General features: G+C 44.5%; 1 protein-coding gene across 1 annotated transcript in view; it reads left to right on the top strand.

Annotated features, from left to right (window-relative positions):
• The first annotated feature begins 3,532 nt into the window (after positions 1-3,532).
• NAGLU (N-acetyl-alpha-glucosaminidase) overlaps positions 3,533-25,161 on the top strand; it is a 32,650-nt gene continuing 11,021 nt past the window's right edge. The window contains exons 1-3 of the mRNA XM_033918937.1: positions 3,533-4,056; positions 10,905-11,052; positions 17,004-17,150. Coding sequence (XP_033774828.1) covers positions 3,647-4,056; positions 10,905-11,052; positions 17,004-17,150 — 705 coding nt within the window. The 5' untranslated portion in view covers positions 3,533-3,646. The remainder of the gene's footprint in view (positions 4,057-10,904; positions 11,053-17,003; positions 17,151-25,161) is intronic.

Genomic DNA, 25,161 nt, shown 5'->3' with positions numbered 1-25,161 from the left:
AAAAGGAACTCTGGAGTGGTTCAAACGTTAAGAAGTACCCAAGAAAGGAAAAACCGCCAAAAGGAAGCAGAAGCCACAGGAGAAGACGTCCGTAGCACCTGGATAAGAGAAGAAACAACCTGCTTCGCATAACCCTTACACGTCAGCCAAGATTTTTCATAAAACTAGGTCGAAATACTAAAGTAGTACAAATATCCATGTTGATCGGACCCTAGGAGAGCAAAGCCGGAGATACCAGGAAACTTCTTAGTCCAGCTGTCGAAAGACTCATCAAATCCGCATAGTAAGGATGGCACCGCCAATCCAGAGATTCTACAAATACTGTGCCCGGAAAGCGAGCTCGAGATGGCAAATCCAAGCCATCATCAGCCAGCGGAAAACACTGAAAAAGAGAAGGCAGAGGCAAGAAAGGAGCCATGCAGCTACCCCCTCTAATTCCCACTCCCTGGGCCTGCCGAAGAAGCTAGGAAGCTTAGAATTGAGAGACGAGGCCATGAGGTCTAGGTCAAGGAGATCTCACGTCCATAAAAAGAGCTAGAATGCCTGAGCAACAAATCTCAATATCCAGGATGCAGAAGATTACACTATTACTAACATGCACACTTTCCAGAGCATACACAGCGCTGTACACTGTAACATACAAGAAATGGGCCATGCTCAGATTCCGCGGAGAGAAAGTCTATCCAAACTCTTATCCTGATCCATAAAAGGATCTGCCAACAGAAGACGAAGATGAGAGTCCACCCATTGAAGCAGACCAACTTCACCTGCCAACTGAGTACAACACCTACTGCCCAAGCTGTAGAGAAATACCCCCATCCTAATACTGACCAAAAGGACCCTCAGCGGCAATCCAGAAGAATGATCTGAAGCTCCAGAAAGGTAGCCTGACCCTGCTCAAGAGTAGAAGAATGAACAAGTACTGAGTCGCCTCTGAAGACCAGATTCCTGGAGCTGAGGATGGAAGCCACCGAGCCCCCCAACCCGACAGCCTGGGATGGTCGGTGGTCATGAGCTAGTCCAGCAAAGACCGAGGCATGCCTTGAAAAGAGAAATCGCGCTGAGCCACCAAATCATACAGAGCGATGCAGGAGGAGCATACCAAATAATTGGAGCCCTGAGATACCGGGAACCACCGGAACAAAAGCGACTGCTGTAGCGTAAGAAGGGGAAAGCAAGCCGAAGTTCCCAGTGGAGTCAGCAATATGGATCCCAGAAACTGTACAGAATCCCATACTCTTGGTCATGGTAAGCGAAGAAGAATACCAATCTGAGACCGAGACCCCACGCCCAAGTCTCCGGAAAGAAACACATGTCTCTCCTATATGAATAAAAACATTACCCCGATATACCTATAAATATTACAGCAGAAAAGAGCGCTGTGCAAATTCGAAGATGCACATGTAAAGAACTGAGGAAAAGATACCACCCTTTTCGTGTCAGTCAAATGGTCCGACTGGAAGTCGTCCGAATCAAGCAGGCAGTCAAGAAGAAATTAGATGAATCGCCTGGTAGCGCCAAAATGGTACCACCGCCCACATCACCTAAAACGTTCGTGAAGCCTTGGGTAGGCGAAATGGCATATGCCAAAACCGAAAGCGCTGCTCCAAGAGAGGCAGGCAAACCAAGTGCCGATTCGGAGTCCATAGAGAAAATGTAAATATACTCCCAGGTTGTCTGCAGAAATGTGTAACCCCGAGAAACTAATTCAGCAGAATGGGATCCAGCCTGCCCAATGCCCCCGTCTCGGGCACCATGCAGTAAGTGAAACAACGTCCCTTAGTTCCCAAAGAACTACAAGAACTGTCCTGAGGACTAGTAACACTGAAAAGGGAAATACAAAACCTAGAGACTCCAAGAACGAACTGGAAACCGGAGGAGGATGCAAAGATGCAAGCATCCTGAAAAATCTTCACAGCCCCCTGACCTGACATTATAGCGTCTTCTCCCTCATGAGAAAGCCTGAAGAGTCATTGGAAGAAGTCAAGATCCCCTCAGAATGAAGTGCAGAAGGTCAGGGAATGGCAGGATGAGACTGTAGGATCTGCAAGAAGATTCTCCTAGGAAAAATCAAGTTTCACAATGTAAAGAGGAATATACTGGAACCATGAAAACAGTACTAACCCCATGCAACATGAGCGAAATACGTATGTCCTTTAAAGTGAATACGTACTAGACTCAATCAAGATGCTGCACCCCTGTCTCACTGAAGAGAAAATCTCAACAGGAGAAATAGCATTGCCAGCTCACTGAAGAGAAACCTCAACAGGAGAAACAGAATGGCAGTCTCACTGAAGACAAACCTCAACAGGAGAAAATAAAGTTCCAGCCACAGCCAGAATTCAGGAGCTAGTTGAATAGCGACCTTTTCCTGCTGGGAGATAGAGAATACTGGATAAACAGGAGGAGTGCCAGCCAATAGGACCACCTGTTAATCAGTTTCTCTATCTCCGCCTGCTGGTAGATGTGTGCTATCCCATTGGTCTCTGGATTCATCTGCTGCTGTTGCTAGGGAACGATGGATGTTTTGATCAGTTGGAGTTTCAGTGCATAGACCATCCACCCTACTCACCAGATCTTGCTCCATCTGACTATTTTCTGTTTCCAAACCTTAAAAAGAGTTTGAAAGGGTGACAATTTTCAAGTGATTCGGAGGTGATTGCAGCAGTGGAGCAGTAGTTCAGTGACCAGACATCAGAGTATTTTTTGGAAGGGTTACAGAAACTTCAGGCATGATGTACCATGTGTGCTGAACTTAGGGGTGGATATGTGGACAGCAGCATAGTAAGGGTGGGCAGGAGGCGTTGCCATCTTTACAGGGGATACAGGACCAGGACGTGACATCAGATGGGAGCTGTGGCCAGTACGAGCAGCAGGTGAAAGATGCTGCTCGTGCCAGCAAACATTTCAACAGGTACCTGTGGTGTAGTAAGGGGGGTGCAGTGGAACCCCCTCTTCCACTCTGCCCACCCCACTCGCGCGCCTGCTCACTCCTTGCACCCCTTGCCTTCCCCTATATCTTTTTGGTGCTCTCTCTGACATCATTTCCGGGACCTATTCTTAGGAAGTGACATCGACATGGGCAGCATGCTGCTCACACCAGAGGTTTAAAAGGTACAGGGAAGAGGGTGGGAAGGGGTGCCACCGCCCCAGGCACCACTCAGCCTTACTACGTCACTGCCCCAAGCACTAACCTCTGTATGGGAAATAACTTGTAAGTTTCATATTTCTACGTCATTCCCTTCTTGGTTGGGCTGAGAACTTTCCAGCGGACCCTCGTATTGTAGATATCCTGACGTCATGCCTGGCAGTAAGGTACATACAAGTTCTTGAAAAATATCCCTCCTGGAATCTTTAGAGCTATATTTTCTGTTTAGAGTAGCTCGGGCTAATTGTCTGCTGTTTATAGCATGCATTTCTATATGTTTATTGTACTGGGGCTGTTTGGTCTTTAACAGCAAAAGTGGCCAATCAGAGAGGAGCAGGCTGGGGGTGGGGGTGGCTAATGGGGGAGGGAGAGAGGACCTGGGAAGTTCAGGAAGTGCAGCTACTGCTTGTTTGATCTGGCGATTTCTCTTCTCGGTGCTGAGCTGCAGGGATTTGGTGACAAACCAAGAAGCTGAAGACTGGGATCCAGCCATCAGCCATGAAAAGTGCTTCCCAGCCTCTCGCTTTGCTCTCTTGCCTGCTCCTGGTGGAAGTGGGGCTGGGTTTCCCCACTCTTGCTCACCTAAAGCCTCAGGCGAGTGACGAGCTCCAGACCCAGGCAGTGAGGGAGCTGTTGCGGAGGCTGATCGGGGCCAGGGCTGGTGACTTTTGGCTTTCCGTGAATAGCTCTGTGGCTGGCAAGGATGGCTTGGATACCTACCAGCTGGCTTCTGGTGAGGGGGGCAAGGTGCTGGTGACTGGGAGCACAGGGGTGGCTGCAGCCACTGGGCTCTACAGCTACCTGAAGTCTCATTGTGGCTGCCATATCTCCTGGTCTGGGATGCAGTTGCAGCTTCCCTCACCCCTACCCGCTGTCAGAGAAGTGATCAGGGTCACAACACCCAACAGGTAAGAAAGCGTAAGTTTGGGAACTGGACCATCTAGGAATTTGGGCAGAAAGCATGCAAGAGTGGCAGTATTACATTTTGTGCACTTGCTTATTCTGTAATATATTCAAGTTACCCTGCATAAATATGGGCATGCAATAGAAGTGTCAGCAGGAACAGGAGCAAAATCACATGCAAATGTTTGAAATGTACACATTCAGATTTCTTCCCATAGCTGAACCAGAAGTCCAAACAACTTTAGTAACATTTCAGAAGGGTAATTTTCATGATATTTAGGCCCCCTTTATGAAGCTGTGTTAGGCTTTTCTATCGCTGGCCGCAGTGCTATTAGCTCTGATCCTCATAGAATTTCTATGAGTGTTGGAGCTAATACTGCTGCGGCCAGCGATTAAAAAGCCTAACACAGCTTCATAAAGTGGAGGGGGTGTTAGTTTAGATCAGTGGTTTCAAACTCAAACCCTTTGCAGGGCCACATTTGGGATTTGTAGGTACTTGGAGGGCCTCAGAAAGAATAGTTAATGTCTTATTAAAGAAATGACAATTTTGCATGAGGTAAAACTCTATAGTTTCCTTTTTTGGCTAAGTCTTAATAATGATAATATTGTCATTTATAGCTAAAGAGACATATGATCAAGAAAGTGTTTTATTTTTCTTTTGTGATTATGATAAACATACCGAGGGCCTCAAAATAGTACCCGGTGGGCCACATGTGGCCACCAGGCCATGTGTTTGAGACCATTGGTTTAGATGGAACCCAGAACAGGGACTGGGTAAAATGTGGACCCCATGGACCTTTTGGATCTTAACCGCATGCACTTAAAAATCTGCTCATCTCAGGGATGCGTGAGGTCTGCGGGAGTTAAAACGAGGATTTCTGCAGATCCCACATCACAGCTATTTTGTTTTTAAGGCCATGCGCTTTAGCTCCGTGGGATCCATGGGGCCTCCAGATAGAAGACATTTGAGACACTAGGGTGCAGAAAAACCGGGCATAACAAAATGGAGAACTAGGGTGAGACTCCAGTATCAGCACCAACAATCCCAACAGAAAAGCCAGCAAAGGTAGAAGTTAACAAGAGGATCTTGCGGACCTCACAGAACTAAAGGGGCATGGCTTTTAAAAGAAAGTGGCCGTGGACAGGGATCCTTGATTTTTAACTTCTGTGGACCTCATGGATCCTGTTCACTCCACAAACCCTAGTTTTAACTCCCGCAGACTTCACGGATCGCATTCAGCCCATATATCCTCATCTTACCCCCCCCCCAGCGGGATCTGTGAGGTGAGCAGTAGGTCCTTGGGGCTGGGCAGGTGGCCCCCAAGGCTCTTCAGCCTCATCTTCCTTGTCCTCCTTCAGGGGTGGCATGTCTGCCTAGGTGTCCTCCTCTACCTCTGTGGCCTGGAGTGGCACCTCCCAGGCTCCCTGTTCCACCTCCACTTCCTGGGCCTTCTGCTCCTCCTTGTTGTCTCCTCCTGCTGACGTTGGCCTGTGTGTGGAAAAGACGTCGAGTAAGACTGACCATATCATAGGTGCATTGCATAATAGTGCTGCAGAAGGCTGGGAGACAGGGAATGGCACAGGTATGTGGGGGGGTTTTCAGGCACCAGGGAGTAAGGTCTGAGTGATGGCACCAATGAGATGACATAGCATAGAATCCCAATGGGTGGCCTAGCAGTGTGTGGAATGGTCAAGAGATGATGCACAGATCTGACCACTGTGTGTGGACAGGGCTGTGAGAGCAGGCAAGTTGGGAATCGTATATATTCCGATGCTGTCTGAAGCCCACCAGGAACTAATATCGCCGTGGCCGGAGATAAAAAGCCTAGCGTGGCTTCATGAACAAGGGGGTTAACTCAGCTGTACCATTCCGTATCTAATTAACTCAAAAAGGTACATGTGGCACCTGAAAAATGAAACTTGTTAAGCTACTAAAATATTTATTTTACTAGTGATAATGGGCTACAAACAACATTTGGGACAGACCTCTCTCATGTAACATAGTAGATGACGGCAGATAAAGACCCGAATGGTCCATCCAGTCTGCCCAACCTGATTCAATTTAAATGTTTTTAATTTTTTTTTCTTAGCTATTTCTGGGCAAGAATCCAAAGCTCTACCCGGTACTGTGCTTGGGTTCCAACTGCTGAAATCTCCGTTAAAACCTACTCCATCCCATCTACACCCTCCCAGCCATTGAAGCCCTGCCCAGCCCATCCTCCCCCAAATGGCCATATACAGACAGACACAGACCATGCAAGTCTGCCCATGCTCTACAATACCCTCCCCAATGTTCTCTTTTACACCCCCATGCTGTTCAACCCCCCCTCCCCAATGCTCTCCTCTACAGTCCCCCCCCCCCCAATGCTCTCCAGCCCCCTCCCTGATGCTCTCCCAAGAAGCCACATGCAATACTGGAAAAAGAGAAATAGTGATGCAAAATATAAAGATAGCAGAAGTAAATTCAAAAACTGAAATATTTCAATCATTACACTATAGGTAAACAAATACAAATAAAGCTAAATTTGGATAATATGATATCATTTTATTGGACTAAATATATTTTTAATTAGCTTTCAGAGGCCAAAACCTCTTTTCTGAGGTCAGAAGAGTATACTGCCGTTATGATATCCTGTTCTAACATGAGGACAGAGGGTTTGGTCTCTAAACATTAGTCAAAAATGTATTAAAATTAGTCCAATAAATTGGCAATGAAAGCTCCTAATCTGTTTTTGCAGGCTGTGCTTCACTGTTGATACATACTTCATAGGCGGATGTTCCTGGAGCGTTTGTTTTTTCCCCAAATGGCAATTGTGGCCCTACCTGCTGGGTCAACTGGGTGGGAAGAGGCGATTCGTCATAAGTGGATCTTGGCGGGTCTTCGTACACTGGGTCAGGTTTGGGACAATTTGCACATGCGTACCTTTCAGGATTTGCAAGAGGAATTTGGGTTAGACGATAGGGATTCTTTCTTATAAACTAAACTAAACTAAACCTTAAGTTTGTATACCGCATCATCTCCACAGAAGTAGAGCTCGACACGGTTTACAGGAATTACAAAAGAAAGGAACTCCAATGGGAAGAAGAAGAGCTTGGTAAAAAGGGGAGAGAGAAGGGATTAAGTGTAGAGGAGAGGGAGGAAGTGGTTACATTTTAGAGAAAAGCCAAGTTTTCAAATGTTTTCTGAAGCGTTGGAGGGAGGTCGCACTCCGGAGAGGGGCAGATAAGCTGTTCCACAGCTCGGTGATCTTGAAGAGGAGGGATGTTCCAAGTTTTCCTGTATGGGATATGCCTTTTAAAGAGGGGAATGATAGTATGAATTTTTGAGAGGATCTGGTGGAGTTAGGATTCGCGGAGAGTCAAGATAGTGGAAACAGGAGAGGAAGGATGCCGTGTAGAGACTTGAAAGTTGGGCAGGCGCATTTGTAGTGGACCCTGAGAAAAACTGGGAGCCAGTGAAGCTTAGATAGAAGCGGGGAGACGTGGTCGAATTTGCTTTTTGCGAAAATTAATTTAGCCGCGGTATTCTGAATCCGCTGGAGTCTGAGAAGACTTTTCTTTGTTAGGCTTAAGTAGATGGAGTTGCAGTAATCCTGTCTAGATAGAATAATGGATTGAACGAGGACAGCGAAGTGTTGTTGGTGGAAGCAGGATCTGACTTTCCTTAGCATGTGAAGGTTGAAAAAGCATTTTTTTACTAAGGAGTTGAGGTGATCGTTGAAGGACAGTGTAGAGTCAATGATGATTCCCAGAACTTTGCTTGAGTGCTCAAGCGGCAGTTTGGTGCCTGAGGATAGTGGGATGAGGGTGGGCAGCTGATCTAATTTTGGGCCTAGCCAAAGAAGTTTTGTTTTGGTCTCATTAAGTTTCATTTGAACGGTGAGAGCCCAGGATTGGAGGTTCGTTATACAAGAAGAGATGTTATCAGAGAGGTTGGTGAGGTTGGAGTCGGTCTCGAGGAGGACAAGAATGTCGTCGGCATAGGTATAGAGTGTCTCAAAGGTGGAAAGTTTGAGGAGTTTCAGGGAGGACATATAAACGTTGAAAAGAATCAGGGATAGAGGTGAACCCTGAGGAACTCCGCAAATCGGTTTCCAAGGGGAGGATGAGGTACCATTCATGTTAACGAAGTAGGAGCGAGAACGTAGGAATTTTGAGAACCAATCTAAGACTGTGGAGTTTATGCCAATTTTAAGAAAGTTGGAGGATTAGTATGTCATGATGGACAATGTCGAAGGCTGCAGAAAGATCAAATTGAAGAAGGACAGCGAACTTGTTGCAAGAGTGAAGATGTTGGACTTTTGAAATTAAAGAGGCCAAAAGGGATTCAGTGCTAAAGTTGGGTCTGAAGCCATGTTGGTAGGGTAGTAGAATGGAGAATCTCTCAAGATAGGATGAGAGTTGGGTGGCTATGATGGACTCCAGCATCTTGGTCAGGAGAGGAATGTTAGCTATTGGGCGATAGCTGGACGGTGTGGAGGGGTTTAGATCAGCTTTTTTCAAAAGAGGGGATAAAGCAATGTCTCCCATTTCTGCGGAAAATAGGCCTGAGAGTAAAGCGGAATTTATACGTTTGGTGAGAGATGAGATGGCTTGTGTGGGAATATTTTCGTATAAGTAGGAGGGGAAAGGATCCAAGGTGCAGTTGCAGGATTTTAACTTGAGGCAGAGTTTGGAGACCTGGGAATCGGAAATGAGATTGAAGGTGGTCCAGGGTCTATCGGCTGGGATATGGTTGGCATCGGTTAGATTGGGGTTGGAGGCAGCGAGCACCAGGGAGTTGTAAGAGGGTGTTGGAGGGAAGGAGCATCGTAAGGTGGTGACTTTCTCATTGAAGAATTTTGCTAGTTCATTGGCAGATGGAGAGGACAGGGGTGTGGCGGAATCGTGTTTGGAGGATATGGAACGTCAAATGTTGAACAGTGCGGATTTTTGTCTCTCAACGGGTGTTTTGGGAGCTTTCCTTAGGGGAAACCTGGCTTGAGATGGCTATTCAGGCAGGGGTTGGGGGGGTGTTTCCCAAGTATATCGCGCTCTTTTAAAACAGGAATCCCTGTTGGACCCCTTTAGAGATCAATGGGAGTGAGCTCTACCTGGGGGGGAGGGCGCAGTTTTCCTAATTGGGATTTGGTTATTCAAATTAATGTAATCTAATTATATTGAAACTGGGTATAAAATGTATTATAGGTGGTACTATACCCCTGAGCGGCTTTTCTCTATTTTTCATGTGGGCACTGATCACTGTTGGCAAGCTTGGGGTGAAAGGGGGGATTTCATGCACATTTGTTGGACCCTTCAGGGAGTGAGACTTTATTGGCAGCAGGTAGGTTGTTTTTTTTGATTAAGCTCTTTCAAAAATACTGTTGTGTATTAATGAAATGTTGTTTATTTATTGTGGGAGTTCCGGGCTTGAAGCTGCCCGAGCAGAAATTGGCAGTTTGTGCCTTTGCGACCGTCCATCTTGCTTTAGCACAGGGTTGGTGTACCCCCAATATACCTAATTTGCAATCTGTTTGGCCTACCTACAACTGATGTCTTTGCGACATAACACTCTTGTAGTTTATTGTAAGATTTGGGACCCCTATGTCCAATAGAGACAACACTCTGCCTGACTACGTACTATTGCTTTTTGTGTTCCCTGCTGGTGGGTGGGTGGGATGTGATAGTAATGGCTGATTGTTATATTTTTGCTCTTTTGGGGGATTCTATGCTTTGTACATTGGTTTTTGTTGTTGCGTTACTTGACTGTATTGTACTTGGCTATTTTCTCTGTCGGAAATTTAATAAACAAAGTTATAAAAAAAAATGAGTCCAATAAAAAGATATCACCTTATTTCCATTTTCATTATTTATTAACATTTATAAACTTGGCTTCCACACTACTTTGTCCTAAACTAAAAATAAAATTCATTTTTTTTCTTTTTCTAATTGTGTTGGTCCCAAAATGATAAAGGGGATGGAACTCATAGTAGATGAGAAGACTAAAGAGGTTAGGGCTCTTCAGCTTGGAAAAGAGACGGCTGAGGGGAGATATGATTAAAGTCTACAAAATCCTGAGTGGTGTAGAACGGGTACAAGTGGATCGATTTTTTTCTGCATCAAGATTTACAAAGACTGAGGGACACGCAATGAAGTTACAGAGTAATACTTTTAAAACCAATAGGAGGAAATATTTTTCACTCAGAGAATAGTTAAGCTCTGGAATGCGTTGCCAGAGGATGTGGTAAGAGCAATTAATGTAGCTGGTTTTCAAAAAAAGGTTTGGACAAGTTTCTGGAGAAAAAGTCCATAGTCTACTGTTGAGACAGACATGGGGGAAACCACTGCTTGCCTTTGCAAACAAATATGTGAAATTTTCTAAAAATTATTGGGGGATACCAGTTGTATAATATATTTGAAAGATGCTATGGTACAAAATGCAGAATAAGTAATGTGTGCAGCAATCCTTTGTACTGTTATACTATCACTCATGTTCTCCAAAAACTACTTCACAGCATGTTTACTTATAGCTTTTGACTTATTCATTGGTCTTCAGAGGTGCCAGTATTAGCCAATTGATTTGAGTGGCTAAATGTTATGTGGCACTAGCCTCCTCATCAGCCCGTTGTGTTTTATATAAAGTGCTTTAGTGCTTCAATACGTCAGTAAATAAATAATTAATATATACAGACAATATATACATATGAATATATTGTTGAACAAAGCATCTGGAGTTCTGCAATGCAGGGGATAGATACTTCATTTTTCGGAGATATGAATTCTGATTTCGCGTCCCAAATGATGTTTAACCTAGATGCTTCCTGAGTACACTTTCAAGAAAGAGTGAGTCTATTACCTTTTTATTTGCTTACAGGTTTCGTTACTATCAGAATGTATGCACCGCCAGTTATTCTTTTGTCTGGTGGGACTGGGATCGCTGGGAAAAGGAGATCGACTGGATGGCTCTCAGTGGCATCAATTTACCCCTGGCATTTGTTGGGCAGGAGGTTATCTGGCAGCGGGTTGAGTATTCGAATGCTGCCTATTATCTTTGTAGAGTTCAAGCTGTCTGTTGCTAGTTGGCATCTGACCAAAAAACTGTCATTCTGAATGAGACACCTCAGCTTTACCAAATTATGAACCTGGCAGCCCGCTGCTGCTCTGAGACAGGGAATAAAGACCCAAAATCCCACTCTAGTACAGGAAAATATATATATTTTTTAATTTATAATTTAACTAAAACTCTACCCAATCTTTTCTTGTTCAGATAGCACATATGGGGCCTAATTATTTGGGATGCTACCAACTTACCTCACCTCCCAATTCTTCCTCAACTACCCTAATAAGAGCTCTCGCAGAATAAATCTCTTTAACTACCCATCTCTGAAATCATGTCACTACAAGAAGTTTCTTGACAGAATGCTATCATTCCAGGCAGCTAAACTGAACACGTGGCTCGTAAAACCCATACTCGAGGCCGCTTCATACGCTGACTTCAGAAAATCACTGAAGACTCGTCTCTTGAACACAATTTGAGTCTCTTCCACTTGTAATTTTGTATCCCTGAAAGTTCTTTTCTCTTCCCATTACTCCTGTTATTCTCATTGCATGTATCTTCTTGCAAACCACTCTGAACTTATGTATCTTGTTGTAAACATCGCATACTCTCATTGCATGTATCTTGTAAACCGCTTTGAACTTATGGTATAACGGTATATAAGAAATAAAATTATTATTATTATTATTTTATTATTAATATTCAGTCAGCGCAAATATTCAGCAGAGATAAGGTTTGGATGATTTCCTAAAAGAGAAGTCCACAGGCCATTATTGAGATGGCTTGAGGAAGTCCACTGCTTATTCCTAGGATAGGTAGCATAATATCTGTTTGCTACTTGGGATCTAGCCAGGTACTTAGGACCTGGGTTGGTCACTCTTGGAAACAGAATACTGGGCTTGATGAACGTTTGGTCTGTCCCAGTATGGCGATTCTTATGTTCTTATCTCCCGCAGAAAATTGACCAAATGTTTTATGGTTTATTTACAATTTACCACTTGGCTACAGTACATATGACAGATCTTAGTGGTTTACAGTTCTAAAACCAAATTAGAAAAGAAATACAATAATGACAGGATAGAACACACTGGAAAACAGAAAAATAAAAAAAGTAAGGATAGCAGGTTCAATCAAAAGCTAGGCAAGCTTGATTTATTCAGGATTTTAGTTGATATGCAATATTAAAGAGCCACATTTTTAATATCTTAAAAGTTTTCAAAGACAGTTCTCTCCGAATAGGGAGCAGCAAAAAAGAAGTGTTTTCAAGTTTCAAGTTTTTATTAAAATTTGATTTGATCACTTATCTTGTTTTACTAAGTGAAATACAATAACAGAAAAAGCACAGTCTGGTAATTTCTAGATGTGCCTATCTAAGATTTGGTAAAACAGGTGGTAGTACAAGTAGGACTAAAAGGAATAGTCCTTCTTCCCATCCAAAAGACAATCCCAACTCACCTTTCTCTCACCCACTCAGAACGAACTGAACTAGGCCCCCAAAACCAAACCCAAAAGACAAAGACAATCACAAAACACCTCCCCCGCTGGACCCACTCTACCCCCCAACCTCCTACATCTTCTCCTGTGCTTACCTTAGCATAAGATCCATTAGGAATAAAGCCCAGCTAGTGAAAGACTGGCTATCTGAATCCCAGCTACACCTAATATTCATAACTGAGACCTGGCTCATCTCAGACAATTAAAAACTTATAACCTCTTCTTTATCTTAACTACCAATAAATTGATGCTAAAATACAGCAGTTGTAACATAATATTAAATATTCGATAAATAAGACATTTTATTTATTTTTTAAGTCTTCAGAATATGCCTACCTCCAACCAATCATTTTCTGGTTGAGGTATACCGAGGCAGATTTATCCTCATCAGACTTTTTTTTATTATTCTTAAAGCTTCCATGCTTTTGAAGTGCTTTAACGTTCTAAAAGTTCAAATTCTTAAGCAACGTTTCTTTCTTAATCAACTTTTCTTTTACTTAGCTTTTCATGCTTGCTGATTACATGAGTCGCTATTGTTCAAGATTTTAATGTCAGGTAGGGACCTGTAATCTCCAACATGTTTCGCCAAAGGCTTTATCAAAAATCCTCCTACTAAGGTCTTCCTTCAAAAACTCACCCCCTCCAATCACTCCTTCACTCCTACTTACCCCCGACTTGACTCAATCCCAGCCAATATGTACTGGGACCGTTTCGAAACCCACGACTGGTTCCAATTTCTCCAACTGTACAACAAATACGCCAACTCCTATTGCCACCTTGACAACTGCCCACCTAGCATCATGAAACCAGCTCCCATACCTTTCAAAGTACTGCTCTACGATTGGATATCACAACAAATGATCAATGGTAATTTCCCAACTGATCTCGGCCATATACTCATCACACCCATCATAAAAAACCATAAAGATCCTATTTCCCTATCCTCCAACTTATTCAATGAACAGAGTTCCCGGGGGAGAAATATAGGGAGAGATAGTTCAGGAAATGCAGAGTAAATGCACTTGTAAGTCAATAAAATGAGTTTGAACTGTATGCAGAAATGGATAGGGAGCCATTGAAGTAACTTGAGGAAAGGGGTGATGTGAACATAATGACTCTGGCAGAATATAAGTCATGAAGTCGAATTTTTAACAGATTGAAGGGGAGAGAGATGATTAGTTGGAAGACCTATGAGAAGCAAGTTGCAGTAGTCTAAGTGAGAGGTTATAAGGATTTTGGTAATGTGGTCAGAGAGGAAGAGTCAGATTTTGGAGATATTATAGAGAAATAAACAACAGGTTTTGGCAGTCTGTTAGATTGTGCAGCGAAAGAGAGAGAGGAGTCAAAGATGACCCTGAGATTGCGAGCTGACAAGACAGGGAGGATGAGATTGTTATCCACTGAGAAAGAGAGTGGGAGGAGAGGTAGATGTAAGAATAAGTAGCTTAGTTTTGGCCATGTTCAATTTTAAGTGGCAATGAGACATCCAGGTAGCGATATCGGACAGGCACTCGGGCCTGGACTCCTGTAGAGATTTCTAGTGGCTAGAAGTAGATCTGGGAGTTGTCAGCATAGAGAAGATCAGAGAGCACCAAGGGAATGAATATAGATGGAGAAAAGAAGAGGTCCCAGGACAGAGTCCTGGGGTATGTCGACTGATAATGGGATAGCAGTGGAGGAGGAGGATTCACTACTGCATACATTAAAGATGCAATGTGAGAGATAAGAAGAGACTCAAGAAAGAACAGAACTTTGAAATCCAAGTGAGGATAGCATATCAAGGAGGAGGTGGTAGCACACAGTATCAAAAGCAGTGGATAGATTGAGAAGGATTCCCTGAGGGGCCTAGGCCATTCCCAGTGCATCCCAGAATGCACCGGGCATGGGCCTGAGACCCTTTCAGGGACTCCTGCTAGCTCAGCTAGTTGGGGTTTCTCCTTCCCCAGTCAGCTGAACCGGCAAGCACGGAGAACAGGGACTGCTTTTTTTTTTTGACAGGCACAAGTACAAAACCCCCCAGTTGCAGTGGATACTTAAAAGTCACAAATAATGCAGCAGTGCCAAAAATTCTACAGTTAGGAGAGCTGCAAAAACACCAACACTGAAATATACTTATAAATTATAAATAGTGAAGTGCATCCTCAGTGTGAGGTAGTAAGCCCTGAGAAGCCATGTTCAAACAAAGAACCACGGCTCCATTGCTTTACAAATCCAGGCTTTTCAAGGAGACAAAACTCCTACTTTAGCCACATACCATCATAGGTGTACACTTTTGTGTGCTTAGCAATGTAATCATATATTTAATTAGCTATAACAGTGTAATAATGCAGCACGACAATGGAACAAATGTAAAAAAGCACGGAGAGAGCTAGGAAGCTGAAACGCTCTCGATGACTCCATCCACACAACTGCACATTCATCTCCAGAATGCAAATAACTTTGCCTTGGCCTTGATAGGAAGGATTGATGTGAATGCCACCTGCACACATGACTGCTTCACCTTGTCTCCCAGAGCCACAAAGTCACTTTTGATACGTCCAGAGGAGTACCTAGCAGTATCATTAGTGCCAACATGGATGAGCAGCTTTGGATAATAGTCATTAGGCTTGATGAGTCTCGGAAAGTTCTCTATATCTTGGATTTTGGCAGCCCAATGCTCTCAGGAATGATGAATGGAGCTTGTGAAATTATGTATCATGGAATCACTAACCTGAAGTACTGAGAGACTGCAGCGATTTCCATAATAAACTAAAGTTCAGTAAAGGCCAACTAAACCACACCTTAGTAACTATCCCCTTAAGGCTAGTTCACCCTCAAGGAAACTCCATTCTTCACAGCAACATCTTCTAACAATTCAGAAGTTTATGTTTCAGTGTGATGAGCCCAACTCTTTGGAGCTCCCTCTCTTTTACTTGAGGATTGAAGCTTCCTTCAATAAGTTTAAGAGCTTATTAAAAGCCCATCATTTCTCCCTTGTATTTCAGTCTAATTCTTAGATTTTTGCTCCTCTCCTAAATTTTCCCCCACTCTAATTCCTTTTCAGAAGCCTGAGAGAGAGAGCTGTTTTAAAAACCCTTCTTATTGTAATTCCCTCCCCTTATCTCCCCTCATTTTACATTACATTAGGGATTTCCATTCCGCCATCACCTTGCGGTTCAAATGGATTTTGTACTGTAAACTTTTCCTTTCCCTAGAACCCTCTTATAAGCCCCTTTGTATCAAGCCGCATTAGGGTTTTTTATCCTCGGCCGCTGTGGTAAAAGTTCTGACACTCAGAAATTCTATGAGCGGCCAGCGATATAAAACCCTAATATGCCTTGATAAAAGGGAGCTTTAATTTGGTCTGTCTTGTTATTTGTCTCTCAGTGTCGTTATTGTACACAGCTCCCCTTTCTTACTTATTTTTGATTTGGAAACAGCTTAGATTTTCCTTGTTATATTTGCGGTTTGTGAAATAACCTGAACCTAAATACTTTTTTTTTAAAAAAATGAATTTAAAAAGCTTAAAGCCAGCCTATAATTAAGCGGGTTCCAACATACTGTACATATATAAGAGTGTGGTGCAGTGGTTAAAGCTACAGCCTCAGCACCCTGGGGTTGTGGGTTCAAACCCATGCTGCTCCTTGTGACCCTGGGCAAGTCACTTAATCCCCCCAGTGCCCCAGGTACATTAGATAGATTGTGAGCCCACCAGGACAGACGGGGAAAAATGCTTGAGCACCTGAATAAATGCATGTAAACCGTTTTGAGCTCCCCTGGGAGAACGGGATAGAAAATTGAATAAATAAATAAAACTTGAAAACATACAGTATACATTTCTTTTCAAAAACATTCACTCCTATTCATTTTTGCAGCTGACTCTCCTTCTGGGATGCAGTCGACTCTAGTGCCACCATGTGTTCAGCAGCTTTCTCTTTGCATTTGTGACCCTTTACGATGCCTGGAATTGAGATATGGGGCTCTAGAACAGTGGTTCCCAAACCTGTCCTGGGGGACCCCCAGCCAGTCAGGTTTTTAAGATATCCCTAATGAATATGCATGAGAGAGATTTGCATATAATGGAAGTGACAGGTATGCAAATCTCTCTCATGCATATTCATTAGGGATATCTTGAAAACCTGACTGGCTGGGGTTCCCCCAGGACAGGTTTGGGAACCACTGCTCTAGAATGAGTCTAGTGTTAACCTGCCTGATCCTCAAGCCCTGACCCATTTCTTCCAGCCTACATCCTTACCACTAGGGCCATCTTCAGGCTGGTGTCAACAGCGAGACAGAAACAGGACATCTCAAGAGAAAAAGAATGCCCTACTTAGAAACATTTATCTGCAGACTAAGCCAAATATAATTTATTTGAATTCTTGGATGGTGCAGAAAAGGGAAACATTTATTTTAATGTCAGGATGCTTCCTCCTTTCCTTCCAGGTCTACTTAATGTTGGGTCTCAACAAATCTGAAATCGATGACTATTTCACCGGGCCTGCGTTTTTGGCTTGGGGTCGGATGGGGAACATTCACTCCTGGGCTGGCCCGTTGCCCGTCTCCTGGCATCTGAAGCAGCTGTACTTACAGGTAACTTGGGTTAGGTAGTGACGTGCTATCCTCCTGCCCTCTCTGTAGGTTCATGTGTTCCATAACTGCAGTATGATTGAAAATTTCCCATTTCTATGTAATGTTCTCCAAACTAAAGTCTCACTCGGGCCTATTTTCCACAGTCCAAGCCTGCCTAAAGATTTGGTGCTTGTTGGGGACATTCCACTATCTGCATGAGACTCACTAAATTGCTAGTGTCCTCCCCGTCTTCCTACAGCACTGTAAGCTTTTTTGGAGCAGGAAGTTCTCTTATCTGTTGCAGCATTTCTGGTTGGTCAGCACTGTGTATTCTAATAGTACTACAGTAGACTCTCAGGCCCAGATGCACTAAAGCCAGCCATCGTCACGAAACCTGTTTTAACAGTTTTAGTGACGATCGCATTTGTCGACCCGATGCAGAAAACGGATCACCGCCTGGTTTTCTGCATGATCGGGGTGGGGTCGGCACGGTAGGAGGAAATGGGCATTCGTCCTGCCATTTTCACTGCCGCGGGGGTGCAGGTTGATTCACAGTGCCGGTTTGTGGGGAGGGCCATCGTCAGCGAGTTGGGCTCATATTTTGTGTGTGTGTAACATTCAGAGCGTCTGTGCCCATTAAGAGAAAAAAAATAGTTTCCTGCTCCAAACAGCTGAGTGTCAAGGGGCTGCTTTTGGTGTTTCCCCTACCTCTCAGCTGTTCGGGCTTTCCTTACTGACTCTGCGCATGTGTGAGAGTCGCTCTCACAATGATCAGTCGGAGGCTGAGTCAGGGATTATGACGAACATCCACGTGAATCAACTGCATGCAAACTTTTTAGTGCATCAATAGCTCTTTTTGAATCGGCCAAAAAATCAGATCAGAGAGACCCACACGATCTTTCCGATCCTCTTTAGTTCATCTAGCCCCCAGTTAACTAGTTTCCTGCTAAACCAGAACATACGCAGGTAAGGCTACACTCATATAGGGCACTGGTCTTTGACTTAAGGGCCGCCGCACGAGTGGACTGCGGGGCACGATGGACCACTGGTCTGACCCGGCAGCAGCAATTCTTATGTTCTTAAGTTTCAAGTTTTATTTAAAGTTTGATGAATCGTTTAATCACATTTCAAAGCGATGAACAATGATTAAAAATAACTTACAACAATAAAGGGGACCAGATGACAGACATACAAAAGACACACAGGACTTACTGTACCAAAAAGAAAGGGAGGGGAGGAAATACAATATTAGATAAGAAAGAAGACGAATAGGGGAAGAACAGCAGGAAGGGTAAGAAAGAGATGAAAAGAACAGAAGGCAGACTGCCTCTACAAGAGGAATAATCATCAAATGAAAAGATGAAGACCTGGTTATCTGAGCTAAAGATCAAAGGCATCTTTAAAAAGAAAACATTTTAAGTTGCCCTTAAATCTATCCAGTGCACGTTCTTCTCTTAAATGGATTGGTAGCGAATTCCACCTTTGTGATGCCGTGACCGAGAAGATGTACTGTCTACGAGTGTTAATAATTTTAAGAGAGGGAACTGTCAATAGATATTGATCATTGGATCTAAGTAATCTTGTGGAGGCGTACGGGATGAGGATTCGATCGATAAATGCTGGTGCCTTGGAAAGAAGAGTTTTAAATGTAAGTAAGCATATTTTGTAAGTTATACAAAGAGCAACTGGAAGCCAGTGAGATTTCTTTTAAAGGAGCGAGAAGTGGTCAAATTTTTTAGCTTTCATGATAAGTTTGATGGAAGTATTTTGTATAATCTGTAAGCGTTATATTTCCTTTTGCGTGATTCCCTTAAACAGTGCGCTACAATAGTCAATCTTAGATATTACTAGGGAGCATATCAGTATATTAAGTGATTTAGGCTCCAAGAATTTAGAGTCTGAACGGATTTGGCACAATCTGCAAATGTGATCATGAGGATTGTTAAATGCCGGATAAATGTAGTTTTTGGTTGCTTGACAGTTACTATTAAAAATAGGCCTAACTAATACTATACCCCATACTATGCCATACCATAAACTGTTCCATACAAACTACCGGACATGTGGTAGGCAAAGTGTGGGCGTACTCAGGTATGGCATGCCAAGTTATTGATTTTGTTTTAATTTTTATTTAAAGTATTACAGTATTTCTTAGACCTTTTTTTCTGGTTGCTTGAGAGTTCTGATTAATTGAGTTCCAATTCAGTGTTCTTCAACCGCTGGTCCGTGGACCGGTGCCGGTCTGCAGAAATTTTCTGCCAGTCCGCAGGGCCAGCAAGTCCATTGGGCCCAAGACAGTGCTCTTCAGCCGCTGGTCCACGGTACAATCAATGCGGTGTCTTCAGGCCAGCTCCCTGAGTTCTGCAGTGCACAAAGCTGTGGGAAAAGGCTTCTATGCATGTCCTGCGCCTGAACCAGAAGCCTTCTCTCTCTGACGTCGCAACGTTGGAGGGAAAGCTTCCAGATGAGGAGTGGGACACTGCCCACAGCTTTGTGCACTGCAGCACTCAGGGAGCCGGCACGAAGATGCCGCGTTGATCGCACCATGGACCGACCCGAAGATAACACCGGGGGCAGGCAAAGCACATCATGGAGGGAGAGAGACAACAGCGGTAGGGGGAATGCTTTTATTTTTTATTTAGTGATTGATTTACATCTGCTGTCTGTTCAGGAAGAAATGAACATAAGAATTGCCGCTGCTGGGTCAGACCAGTGGTCCATCGTGCCCAGCAGTTCGCTCCCGTGGTGGCCCTTAGGTCTAAGACCAGTGCCCTAACTGAGACTAGCTTTACCTGTGTACGTTCTGGTTCAGCAGGAACTTGTCTAACTTTATCTTGAATCCCTGGAGGGTGTTTTCCCCTATAACAGCCTCCGGAAGAGCGTTCCAGTTTTCCACCACTCTGGGTGAAGAAGAACTTCCTTACGTTTGTACAGAATCTATTCCCTTTCAGCTTTAGAGAGTGCCCTCTCGTTCTCCCTACCTTGGAGAGGGTGAACAACCTGTCTTTATCAGCTAAGTCTATTCCCTTCATTATCTTGAATGTTTCTATCATGTCCCCATGCATTTCTTTCTTTTCCTCTGGGGTTGTACTGCCTGCAGAGTCTTACATCTTAGGGTTTGTTTGTAAATATTAGTACTTTAAGTTTTTGGTCCTGCATTTGCATGGGGTTATCTGTTTTCTGGTAGGAATAAATGTTGAAAAGCTTACAGTGTGATTTGTGTATTTTAATTTTGTGGTTAACCATTATGTGTTGTTAATACGATTATATTGTGTTTGTGTATATATGAAAAAATGGATGGAAAAAATGGTGTTACAATTAGTACTATTATGGGGGTGGGGTCTGGGGCATAGATTGAGTGGAGATGGGCACGACTTAGCCCAGTGTTCTTCAACTGCCGCTCCGCAGACTGGTGCCGGTCCACAAAATAATTATTTTATTTCTGCCGGCCCATTGATGTCAAAAGGTTGAAGAACACTGGTCTAGTTAGTCTTGGTTCTAGCCCCGCCCCTCGTGCACTTCTCTTTCTTTTTTTCTGATGTGACAGTTTCCTCCAGCTCAATAAGAGCCAGGGCTGACCCTTCATTTGCAACTCTATGGGGGAGTGGATTCCCAGTGCCCTCACTGATATGTCCAGCCTTGCTATGTTGGAGTGGGGGATATAAAGGAAAGGGATTGAGACTTGTATACTGCCTTTTTGTAGTTTTACAACCACACTCAAAGCAGTTTACATACAGGTACTTTCAAATATTTTCCCTATCTGTCCCAGTGGGCTCACATTCTATCTACTATACCTGGGGCAGTGGAGGATTAAGTGGCAGTGCGGGGTTTGAACCACTACGCCACACTCTATAAAATAAAACAGGAGAACCTCCTCCTGATAGTGCACCCAGCTTTTCTGAAACTCAGATAATGGGTTCCGAATCAGCCATCAGGTATAACTCTTAAGCAACATTTAATTCCTCATTAATACCCATATCTTCCTCCCCCCACCCAACCCCCCTGCTCACACAGTTTGTGGAAGGGATAGGGCTATGAACACTGTTTCTGCACAATCACCAGCTGATGTTGAGAGCAGAAAGCACAGTTACTTACCGTAACAGGTGTTATCCAGGGACAGCAGGCAGATATTCCCACACATGGGTGACGTCAGCAACGGAGCCCCGCAGCGGACAGCCTCGAAAGCAAACTTGCTTGAAGATCTCGAACTTTCGAGTGCTGCATCGCGCATGCGCGCGTGCCTTCCCGCCCGAACTAGGGGGCGCATCTCCTGTGAGGATCCTCAGTTCAGATACCAAGCCAAGAAGCCAACCAGGGGAGGTGGGTGGGTTGTGGGAATATCTGCCTGCTGTCCCTGGATAACACCTGTTACGGTAAGTAACTGTGCTTTATCCCAGGACAAGCAGGCAGCATATTCCCACACATGGGTGACCTCCAAGCTAAGTAAAAAGGGAGGAGGGAAGTTGGCAATTTATGAGAAAAGATTTTGCAAAACAGATTGGCCAAAATGGCCATCCTTCCTGGATAAAGTATCCAGACAGTAATGAGAGGTGAAAGTATGAACCGAGGACCAAGTAGCAGCTTTGGAAATTTCCTCAATAGGAGTTGATCTGAGGAAAGCAACAGAAGCCGCCATAGCTCAAACTTTGTGGCCCGTCACTCGACCTTGTAGAGGAAGACCAGCCTGAGCATAGCAAAAAGAAATACAAGCAGCCATCCAGTTGGAGATGGTACGCTTCGAGACAGGACGGCCCAACCTATTTGGATCAAAAGAAAGGAAAAGTTGAGGAGAAGTCCTGTGAGGTTGAGTACGTTGAAGATAAAACGCCAACGCACGTTTACAGTCCAAAGTATGTAGAGACGCCTCACCAGGGTGAGAATGCGGCTTAGGAAAAAATACTGGTAGCACAATAGATTGATTTAAATGAAAATCAGACACTACTTTAGGTAAGAATTTTGGATGTGTACGTAGAACCACCTTATCATGGTGAAAAACTGTGAAAGGCGGATCCGAGACTAAAGCTTGCAACTCACTGACTCGACGAGTCTAAGTGAGGGCAATTAAGAAAACAACTTTCCAAGTAAGATATTTAAAATGAGACAAGTCAATAGGCTCAAACGGAGGTTTCATCAGTTGAGCCAGAACCACATTAAGATCCCAAACCACAGGAGGCGGTTTAACTGGAGGATGGAGATTGAAAAGTCCCTTCATAAAACGAGCTACCAGAGGATGTGCCAAGAGAGGTTTTCCATCCAGAGGTTGATGAAAAGCATCAATGGCACTAAGATGAACTCTAATAGAGGTGGATTGAAGGCCAGACTGAGATAAATGAAGCAAATAATCCAGAACTGAATTCAGAGGGGAAGATTTCGGTTGAAGACTATGATTGGAACACCAAGCCAAGAACCTGGTCCACTTATGACCATAACATTGACGAGTGGACGGTTTTCTGGGCGCCAGAAAGACATCCTGAACAGACTGAGAAAATTGAGAAGGATCAGTCAAGTGGAAAGGAACCAAGCCGTCAAGTGAAGAGACTGTAGGTTGGGATGAAGTAAAGACCCCTGACTCTGAGTGAGCAGAGAAGGAAAAACTGGTAGAAGAAGAGGTTCCCTGATGCTGAGTTGAAGAAGAAGAGAGAACCAAGGTTGTCGGGGCCACTTGGGAGCTATGAGAATCATTGTGGCATGGTCCAACTTCAATTTGACCAGAGTTCTGAGAATTAGAGGGAATGGAGGGAATGCATAAAGAAACTGACCCCTCCAATCCAGAAGAAAAGCATCCGCCTCTAGACGAAGAGGCAAGAAAATGCGGGAACAAAACAGAGGAAGTTTGAAGTTGTTGGGTGACACAAAGAGATCCACCCGAGGAGTTCCCCATCGAGCAAATACTCGACAAAGTGTAGGGGAGTTGAGCGTCCATTTGTGAGGTAGAAGCAGACGATTCAATTTGTCTGCAAGGCAATTCTGTTGACTCTGAATATATACCGCCCTGAGAAGGATGTTGTGAGAAATCGCCCAATGCCACAACCTCAGAGCTTCCTGACAAAGGGAGTGGGAGCCCGTCCCACCCTGTTTGTTGACATAATACATCGCTACTTGATTGTCCGTCCGAACAAGGACTACTTGGTCGTGAAGGAGGTGAAGAAAAGCTTTGAGAGCAAGAAAGATCGCTCTGAGTTCCAACAGATTGATGTGACAACGACGATCTGTGGCGGTCCACAACCCTTGCGTACGGAGACCATCTATGTGGGCTCCCCATGCGTATTCGGACAAATCTGTTGTGAGTACTTTCTGATGAGGAAGGTGGTGAAACTGCAAACCTCTGGAAAGATTGGAAGAGAGCATCCACCAGTGGAGAGACTTCTTTAATAAAGGCGTCACCGCTATATGACGAGAAGGCGGATCTAGGCCCTGATGCCACTGAGACGCCAGAGTCCACTGAGGGACGCGAAGGTGGAGTCTTGCAAAGGGAGTCACATGTACCGTAGATGCCATATGCCCGAGGAGGACCATCATTTGACGAGCCGTGAGCGTTGACATGGAAATTACGCGATGACAAAGGTGTAGTAGGGTTTCTTGACGATTGAGAGGAGGGAAAGCTCTCATGTGAACTGAGTCCAATACTGCGCCAATAAATTGGATCGATTGAGTTGGAACTAGCTGAGATTTTGGAAAGTTGATATGAAACCCCAGACTTTGAAGAAAAGAAATAGTCTGAAGGGTCGCTTGAGTAACCCCTGGAAGAGAAGGGGCTTTGATAAGCCAATCGTCGAGGTAAAGAAAAACCTGAAGCCCTCGAGCACGAAGGGCTGTAACTACCACGACTAGACACTTGGTAAAGACCCTGGGGGAGGTCGCCAAGCCAAACGGAAGAACCCTGTATTGAAGATGAAGGTTCCCCACCTTGAACCGGAGATATTTGCGGAATTTCGGATGAACAGGAATGTGAGTATAAGCCTCTTTGAGGTCCAGTGAGCACATCCAATCTCCCTGATCCATGAGAGAATACAAAACTGGAAGAGAGAGCATGCGAAACTTCTCTTTGACTAGAAATTTGTTGAGAGCACGGAGATCCAGAATAGGTCGCAAATCCCCCGTCTTTTTGGGAACTAGGAAGTATCTGGAGTAAAACCCTAGATTGTGCTCGGAAGGAGGAATCTCCTCCACAGCTCGAAGGCGAAGAAGTGCCTGAGCCTCCCGAAGAAGAAGGGGGAGTTGCGAGAGACTGGAAAGACACTCTCCTGGAGGATGATCTGGAGGCACCTGAAGGAGTCGTAGAGAGTATCCCTCGCGGATGACCGTGAGGACCCAGAGGTCCGATGTAATGGTTTCCCAGACAGATATAAAAAGGGAAATGCGGCCTCCGATGGGCAGTGAGGAGTTCGGATGCAAGGCGATTGGAATGCTCACCACTGGACCATCAAAAAGACGGAGTGGGTTTGGTCGCATCTTTTTCAGTGGTGCCTCGCTCTGCCTCTCCTCAGGAAGCTTCTACGTCAAAGTCTTCCTCCTTTGCAAAGTTTGTCTTCGACATGGGCCAGGCTCTTAACATCGACTTACATTCAGATTCGAAGTACACACCTGAGTATTTGGTGGATATGGAACTTTCCCATCCTCCCAAAGAAACATTGCGTCTGCCCATGACACCTGTGTTGAAGCAGACTTTTTTGCGGATGTTAAGAGCCTGGCCCATGTCGAAGACAAACTTTGCAAAGGAGGAAGACTTTGACGTAGAAGCTTCCTGAGGAGAGGCAGAACGAGAGCGAGGCACCACTGAAAAAGATGGGGAGGCCTCGCGGGAATACTGGGAAACTGGCTCCAAACCGAGACATAAGGTAACAGAGGATGCTGCACTACCAGTTAGAGGCGGTGTGGTGGAATGTTTCCGCTTAAGACTCCGAGACTGAGAAGTGCGCGGAGTACGAGGTTTTGCTAAAGGAGACCGTTCCCGAGGCAAAAGCCTCGAAGGTGGGGTCCTCGACCTAGAATGCCTCGATGAAACAGAAGAGGCAACAGTACTTTGAGAGCG

This window comes from Geotrypetes seraphini, chromosome 13 (assembly GCF_902459505.1).
Source record: "Geotrypetes seraphini chromosome 13, aGeoSer1.1, whole genome shotgun sequence".
Taxonomy (NCBI): domain Eukaryota; kingdom Metazoa; phylum Chordata; class Amphibia; order Gymnophiona; family Dermophiidae; genus Geotrypetes; species Geotrypetes seraphini.
The sequence above is the reverse complement of the archived record's forward strand: the minus strand, read 5'-3'. Positions and strand labels throughout refer to the sequence as shown.